The sequence below is a fragment of the Octodon degus genome, unplaced genomic scaffold (assembly GCF_000260255.1).
Source record: "Octodon degus isolate 3935 unplaced genomic scaffold, OctDeg1.0 scaffold00021, whole genome shotgun sequence".
In the NCBI taxonomy this organism is placed as follows: Eukaryota; Metazoa; Chordata; class Mammalia; order Rodentia; family Octodontidae; genus Octodon; species Octodon degus.
This window is the reverse complement of record NW_004524597.1, coordinates 10,237,980-10,246,422: the sequence shown is the minus strand read 5'-3', so window position 1 is coordinate 10,246,422 and position 8,443 is coordinate 10,237,980. Positions and strand designations below refer to the sequence as shown.

Sequence of the window (8,443 nt, the reverse complement as noted above, 5' to 3'; positions counted from 1 at the left end):
AAAAAAAAAAAAAGAAAAAGCATTCACCCACAAAAATGAGTAAAGCTGCAACACGGATGAATCTGGAAAACATGATGTTCAGTGACAGATGCCAGTCACTAAAGGATAGCTACTGTATGATTCCATTCCTGGGAAATGTCCAGAACAGCTAAGTCCATAGAAACAGTAAGCAGATTAGTGGTTGCCAATGGCTAAGGAAAAGGGGAAATGGGAAGTGACTTTTTTTGTGTATGTCTTAAGACAGGGTCTCGCTATGCAATTCAGGCTGGCCTTGAGCTCACTTTGTACCCCAGCATGGTTTCAAACTCACAGTGATCCTCCTGCCTCAACCTTCCGAGTGCTGAGGTGACAGGCATGCATCACCACAACCAATTTGAGAGTCTTTTTAATGGGTATGGAATGTTATTTAACAATGATGAAGATGTTTTGAAACTAGATAGAGGCACAACACTATAGTGCCACCATTCAATTTATTTATTTTTATTTTTTGGTAGAACCAGGACCACCATTCAATTTAAATAGTTAACTTTATGTTATACAAATCTCATCTCAACTTTTTAGACATACTATTATAAGAAATAGATACACTGGCATTCCCAAGGGTACCTGGGAGCTGTAGTAGCTGAAGTCTGTGTTTTAGTAGTGGATGAAGAGGATAAAAGAACCTGTCACAGCAGTGAGAGTGGCCTGCTGGGTCCCTCAGGACTCAACTCTGACAGCTGCACCTGCACAGTGTCCTGCATACTGAAATGTTCAATATCTGCTGTGAGGTGGAGGGTGGGAGTAGAGAAGCAATAGAAACAAAGCAGGTCCATCCTGGTTCTAACTCAGTTGCCAGTGGCACCAGCTGAGGAGCTGCTCCGTAGCACCTTTGCAATAATGCATACTGACTTTTGAGGCCTCAGGCCCTGAACTGCCTGCTTCCTGGCAATTTCTCCATAAGAACTCACATCTCCAATTCCTCCTGAGGTCCTTCAATGGGTCTCCCCTCGTCTAGCCTCCTGGACTGCTCTCTGTGACTTCATACTGCCCTCCACCTCCTGCACTCATTTTCTTCTGTATTCCCTGATAACACTGTAGTTTTCCCTTATTCCTTCCTCCCTTGGCCAAGGAGCATTGGCTGTTGCTCTGATGAGGACTGTATCAGAATCCCTGATAATAAGATCAAGGGAAGCAGCTCAGTTCCCACATTCTACCCTGCCTGCCCCTCTGTGCTCGCTGGAGTCAGTTTAGTATTGTTCTCAGACAGCACTCTGGCAGCAGGCACAACTCAGATGTCAACTCTTGAGTTTTACGTATCTATAAAGCAGGGCTATGGAACACACACCCAGAACTCAAGGAGACTATGGGAAACTTTATCTTAGTAGATACAGAAATTGTAAATGGTATGGGAGTACTATAAAAAAGAAAACAAAAAAAGTAAAATTTATCAAATGTTTAGTCAAAAGATATTATAATAGTGGGCTTAACAGCCATGGATAAACTCACAAATTGGAATCATCAATAGCTCTGACTATATAAAAACACCAGCTTTATGCAATCTTTACAAATGCCATTAGAAGTATAAAGAACAAACAAGAACTGGGAAAATGCCTGCCACAAATAGGAACACAGGAATTTCTCCCCACTGTTTAATGCTCAGGTGCATGGGCTCTTTTGGCTATGGGCATGATCTGTCCAGCCTCCTCTGCAACAGGACCATGGAAGACATGGCCTTCTCTTGGTCAGTTGTGGCTGTCATGGAGTGGGGTATTTGAGAAAGATATTTTTTGCTCCTTTGTTCTAGCTGAGCATTTCCTTTACCTATTTTCTGTCTTGTTTTGTTTGCACTGACAGGTGTTACTGATGTGCTTCAAGGAGACTTCTTTTTGGGAATAAGGTGTCTTTGAGCATGGTCCCCACTCATTTTGACTCCCTACGCAGCAGCATAGGCCTCCCTGGAACTTGAGAACCTCCTAGATCTCAAGTCATCCATGAACCACATGCTACCAGATTGGAGCGCAAGGTCCCTGGTCTGTTGTTCTCAACATGCATGGCCTAGCACTACCCAGCTGCTGAAGGGATGAACTAGATACTTTCTCATGGCTCTCAGATGGCTGTACCTGCTCACCTGGCTTCCTCAGGGCTTAGCTGGGTCCTTATGACTGGTAGCAGCCATTTCTTTTCCTGCTAAAGCAGGACATGCTTTTGGGATGTCTCTCAAGCTCAACCTTTTATTCAAACCAGCCCTCCTTTCTGAAATCTAGCCGGCATATCAATAAGTATAAAACTGTCCATCTGACACACCCATGTTCCATGCCTGCACTCTATCTCAGAATGCTCACTTACCTGACCTACACCTCCAACACAACATACCAACCTTCCTCACCTGCATCCCCAACTATGAGAGCTGCAAACAAGGGGGATGTCCCCCAAAATATGGTTACCAAGTCTTGTGACTGCCATTCTCACCCACATGGCCAACCCTGCCAGGTAGGCTTGAGGATACCAAAGAGATCTCTGTACATACTTTGTCTTCTCTCAATCTTTTAGAAAATACCCTCTAGGGGGGCCTGGCTCTAGCTCAGTCCTTTAAGTGGCTGCTTCCGCAAAGCTGTCAGCCTCAGGTTGCTGGAGTTTGAACCTCACAACTCTCCTGCTGGCCAAAAGTGCCCTGAAGGCATTTGAAGAACCAAAAAAAAAAAAAAAAAAAAAAAGAAAATACCCTCTAGAAAAGAGAATTCTGAGATTATGCTCCTTTCCTCTGTGTCAAGTTCAAAGTCAGCCTGCCAACCATATCAGCCTTGTTCTTCTATTCTGGAAGTAAAACTCATCCTTCTGGAGGTAATGCTCTGCTCACCATGGTCTCACCTCTTGATTTGTGCCTTGTATCATAACCCCACCATTGCTGACTCAAGGGGTTCCCCACAATTCACAGCATAATCTGCACTGCTCCACACTTGCCCTATGTGCCCACCTCTCCATCATGGCTCTCACCATAGTTGTGGAAATTTATCGGCTGGCTGCTTTGGTGACTAATCTTTGCTCTCACAGGGGTGAGCATAGTCCTTTCATTTAACTGACCACTTCTGTAGTGTTTGGTCCATGAGGGCAATCAGTATTATCAGAATGAAAGAGCCAATTAATGAACAAACACCACAGGGTGGAAAGGAAAATCCAGAAATAGGAAGCCAGCCACCTTACTTTCAAGCCCTCCATAGGCTGCCAATAGTCCACATTCACACCCACATCATTCTACTTTTCTCACCAAGATGCTTAAAGGCACACTGATGCCAGGCACACCTGTAATTCCAGCACTTGTATGGCTGAGGCAGGAGGATCACAAGATTAAGCCTGGTCTGGGCAATTCCTGTCTCAAAATAAAAAAAATTTTAAAAAACCTGGGAATGTAGCTCAATGTAAAGGCTGTGGGTTCAATTCCCAGAAGGAGGGGGAAAAATGTATACTCACAACAGTCCTTGTTATCCCTTCTTGTACTGAAAAGAATTCAGGTGAGTGATGAAGAAAATAGATGGAAAAGGGAAAAGACAGGAGCTCTCTGAGGAAAATATAGTAAGAAACAAAGAAAGGCAGGGAAAAGATGGAAAGTATACAGGTGGTGGTATGGGCTAAGAATGGAGGGTGTTTAAAGAATGGATTAGGGATCAAGAAGATAGCTCAACAGCATAAATGCCTGCTTGGCAAGCACAAGGTCCTGAGTTCAATCCCTAGTACCAACCAAACAAACAAACATAAAGAACTGCTTAGGCAGTAGGAACTGAATGAGAGAGCAGGAGAGATGAGATGGAGGGTTGGCCAGAGGCTACCCATGAAGATCCTCCAGTAAGACGACAGGGTGAGGAGAATGTAGCAGGACAGGGGAAGGGGTGGGGCTTGGAGGCACAGCCCTGGGACAGGCCCTCAACTGGGGCCAGTAGCAGGAAGGCCCTCACCTTGCTGAGGAGGATGCTGATCTTGCTCCCACTGGCATTGCATCTGAGAGAAACGATGGACCCCACATCAGGGATCAGCTCAGCCAGGTTCTTACAGCTGCAGTGTACCTTTGCCTCTCTGTGGGACAAAGGAATAAACCTTAGTGGGTCAAGAGTTCCCTTTCTTGTACAGGTATCAGCCACTGACCCAGGCATATCACAGAAAAGACTTGATTCTCTGACTCGCACTGAATTCTTCTGGACAACTTTCTGTTTCTCAGTTTAGTGTCAGGTGTACCCAAGACCTGGGCCAAGCGCAGGCTGCAGGCCAGTTTCTAAATGACATGTTGTTATGAGGAAGTATGTATTCTTAGTGCTCCTCCTGTTCTTACATAATTACAGCTAATAAGGATGTTGCTCTGCACCTTGTGATTACCCTTTACACCATGGCTTTGTGACTTCACATGGCAGAATGAGGGGACAATCTTTTCTTCTTACAATCATACTATTTCCCACTCTATGAAAACCAGCTAGTTCCCTGCCGGCAACCACTAGTTGTTTCTAGATTCCTGTTGATTGCAATAGTATTGTGGCTCATGACTCTTTTTCTTTCAATTTTTAATTTTTTTTTAAAATAAAAAGTAGAACAAAATTTCAAAACAAGATAATCGGAGGCTGACAATGGTCAATACACTGCGTATTGTTACACTTTTAAACTAGTTACTCAGAGTACAAGGTAACGCCATTAATCAAATGGCGTCCAAACAATATTACCACACATCATTTTCAATGAACTAAGAGAAATTAGTAGTATATTGATCTTAACTATCATATACACATATTTTACAATACCTATTGAACATTTGGATCTTATTTATGCTTTTAGATTCTCATATTATGAAGCTAACACAATGTTTACACATGTGTATCTGTTATTTCACTTATGATATGGTCTTGAATTGCACTCATTTTCCTACAAAAGTCTCTAGTTTATCGTTCTTTATGGCTGAGAGTACTCCATTGTACAAAACAACCACATCTTTTTTATTCATTCCTCAGCTGATGGACATCTGGGTTGTTTCTAAGATCTAGCTATTACAAATTGTGCTGCTATAAATATAGCTGCACGAACATCACTGTGGTATGACATTTTTAATTGTTCTAGGAAGATAACCAGAATAGCTGGGTCAAATGAAAATTCTAATCCTAGTTGTTGTTGTTTTCTTTTTGGCCTTTTTAAAGACAGTGTCACGGGGCTGGTGAGATGGCTCAGTGGTCTAAAGCACCTACTTCGAACAAGCTTAGCAAAGCGCAGGGACTGCGGTTCAATCCCCCAGCACCACATGCCAGCCAGCCCCGCCCCCTGGTAGGCTGAGCTGGCCACACACACACACACACACACACACACACACACACACAAAAAAATAAAAATTAAAAAAAAAAAAAAAAGACAGTGTCGCACTATGTAGTTCAGGCTGGCCTTGAGTTCACTTTGTAGCCCAGGCTGGTCTCAAACTTGCAATGATCCTCCTGCTTCAGCTTTACAAGTGCTGGGATTACAGACATTTGCCACCACACCTGGCTTCCAATTCTAATTTTTTGAGTAATCTCCATACTGATTTGCACAGTGGTTGCACCAGTCTGCACTCCCACCAACAGTGGAGAAGGGTCTCTATGTCCCCATAGCCCCTCCAGCATTTGCTACTGATTTCTTGATAATAGCCATTGTTTCTGGTGTGAGTGTTGTTTTAATTTGCATCTCCCAAATGACCAGTGATGCTTTTCATATATTTATTTGCTGTTTGTATGTCTTCATCTGAGAAAGCATGTATTCATTTCAGATGCCTATTTTTGAAATGGATCTTTAAATCTGGGAGGTCTGATATTTTTTGAGTTCTTTATATGTTCTCAATAGTAATCCTTTCTCTAAGGAACAGCGGGAAAACATTCTTTCCCACATTATGGGTTTCTCTTGCTGGCAAAAGCTTTTTCATAACATGAGATCCCAGTTGTTCTTTGTGATAGGTCCTGTAGGATTGGGGTTTTATTCATAAAATTTTTTTGCCTATACCAATGTCTTCAAGAATTTTACCTATTCTATCTTAGCAGATTTAATGTTTCTTTTTTAATATATAGAACTTTGATCCATTTCGAATTTAATTCAGTGCATGGTGAAAGATACAGGTCCAATTTTAAAGTCTGGCATGTGCAGAGTCAGCTTTTCCAGCACCATTCTTTTTTTCTAATGAATGTTTCACAGCTTTATCAAAGATAAGATGGCAGGGTATGTCTGGAGTTGTTTCCACATCTTCTCACCTGTTCCACTCATCTTTGGGTCTGCACTTTTGCCAGTTCTGTGCTGCTTTTATCATAGTATACTTACAGTACAATATCAAATCAAGGATTGTGATACCTTTTTCCTGGTCTTTGTTGCCCAGAATTATCTTTGCAAATATAGGTCTCTACCAGCTCCAAATAAATTTTGGGATTATTTTCTTTTATTCTGTGAGATATGCTATTGGGATTTTGATCAGAATTGCATTAAATCTGTATAGAATTTTGGAAGTGGGCCATTTTACTACATTTGTTCATTCTACCCAAGAACAAGGGATATTTTTCCATTTTTTGATATCTTCAATCTTTTTTTTTTTTTTTCACAGTACTTTAGTTTTCAATGTAAAGGTCTTTTACCCCTACTAGGAATTTCATTTTTCTGGATGCTACTGTGAAGTGCTATTTCCCTAATTTCTCTCAGTGAGTTTGTTATTTGTGTACAGGAAGGCTACTGATTTTTGAGTGCTGACTTTGTATCCAGTTATGAGACTGAATTTGTTTATTAAATCTAGAAGTCTTTTGTAGAGTTTTTGGGATCTTCTATGTAGAATATCATGTCATTCGCAAATAATAGTTTAACTTCTTCCTTTCCTATCCTTATTCCTTTGATTTCTTTTTCTTGTCTAATTTCTCTGGCTAAGGTTTTTAGGACTGTGTTGTTTTTTCTTTTAATTTATTTGGTACAGGGTCTCACTATGCAGATTGGATTTATAGTGATCCTCCTCAGTGCTGGGATTACTGGTGTGCATCACCCTGCCTGGACTCAGTGTCTGACTCAGCATGCCCTAGGGTGGGACTGGTGTGGCATGTGGTGCGAGGGATTGAATCCCAGTCCCTGCGTGCCTAAGTAGGCGCTTAGTCTGCTGAACTATCTTGCCAGCCCAGGACTATGTTGAATGAGTAAAGAAAGTGGGCATTCTTGTATTGTCCCTGATTTTAGAGGGAAAACTTTCAGTTTTTGTCCATTTAGTAAAATGTTGGATGTTGCTTGATCATAAACACTTTTTACTTGATTGAAATAAAGACCATCTAGGGCCAGCCAAATAGCTCAGAGGGCCAGCCAAATAGCTCAGTGGATTAAAGTGCCTGCAAGCAGGTGCAGGGGCCAGGGGTTTGATCCCTGGGCCTGCCATGTGGGCCCTGCCCCTGGGGTGTGCTGAGATTGCAATTGAGACTGGGCGTGGTAGCACAAGCCTCTAATCTCAGCTCTTGGGAGGCTGTAAACAGGGGGATCACTACGAGTCCAATCTAGTAGTGAGACCCTGAACACTCTGTAGACCCCTAAAATACAAAAATAAATAAATAAATAAATAAAATAAAGACCATCTATTCCAATTTTCTGTAGGGTTTTTTTAATCATGAATGGGTGTGGGACTTTGTCAAAAGCTTTTTCTGAATCTACTGATATGATCATATGATTTCTGTCCTTGGTTCTGTTGTTACATTTATTGATTTACATATGTTGAAGCATCCCTGCATTGCTGAGATGAATTCCACTTGGTCATGGTGGATAGTCTTCTTGATGATTTGTTACATTCCGTTTGCCAGTATCTTAGTGACGATTTCTGCATCTATGTTCATTATGGAGATTGGCCTGTAATTCTCTTAATTGAGACCTTCTCTGGTTTTGGTATCAGGACAATGCCTGCTTCCAGGAATGAATTTGTGAGTACTGCTTCTCTTCATTTCACTACAAGAGTTTGAGAAGTAGCAGTCTTAGGTCATCTCTAAATTTCTTGTAGATAGGGACTGGGGAGATGGCTTAGTAGGATAAATGCTTGCCTGGCAAGCGTAAGATCCTGAGTTCAATCTCCGGTTCCGCAAAAAAATAAAAATAAAATAAAATAAAAAATTCTTGTAGAATTCAGCAGTGAATCCAACAGGGCCTGGGCTCTTTCTTTGCTGGTAAGTTTTAAATTACATCTTTGACTTCGTTGACAGTTTTATTTAGTATTTTTATATCTTCTTGATTCAGCTTTGATAATTCACATGTGTTGAGGAATCTGTCCATTTCTTCTGTTTTCCATCTTATTAGAATACAAAGTAGGTATAGATGTTTTTTTTGCGGGGTCCATAGTGATTTCACACTTTTCATTCATAATTGCATATATTTGAATCTTAACTTTTTTGGATAAGGTTGGATACAGGTTTGTCATTTTAATCATAATTTTATTGATAAACAAATAGCAATGAGACAG

At 41.3% G+C, this 8,443-nt stretch overlaps 1 protein-coding gene across 5 annotated transcripts in view; it reads right to left on the bottom strand.

Moving 5' to 3' along the window:
• Ift140 (intraflagellar transport 140) overlaps positions 1 to 8,443 on the bottom strand; it is a 109,826-nt gene that overhangs the window by 54,623 nt on the left and 46,760 nt on the right. For all 5 annotated transcript variants that reach the window (XM_023711628.1, XM_023711627.1, XM_023711629.1 and 2 more), the window contains one exon: positions 3,933 to 4,050. In XM_023711628.1, the coding sequence (XP_023567396.1) occupies positions 3,933 to 4,050 (118 nt within the window). The remainder of the gene's footprint in view (positions 1 to 3,932; positions 4,051 to 8,443) is intronic.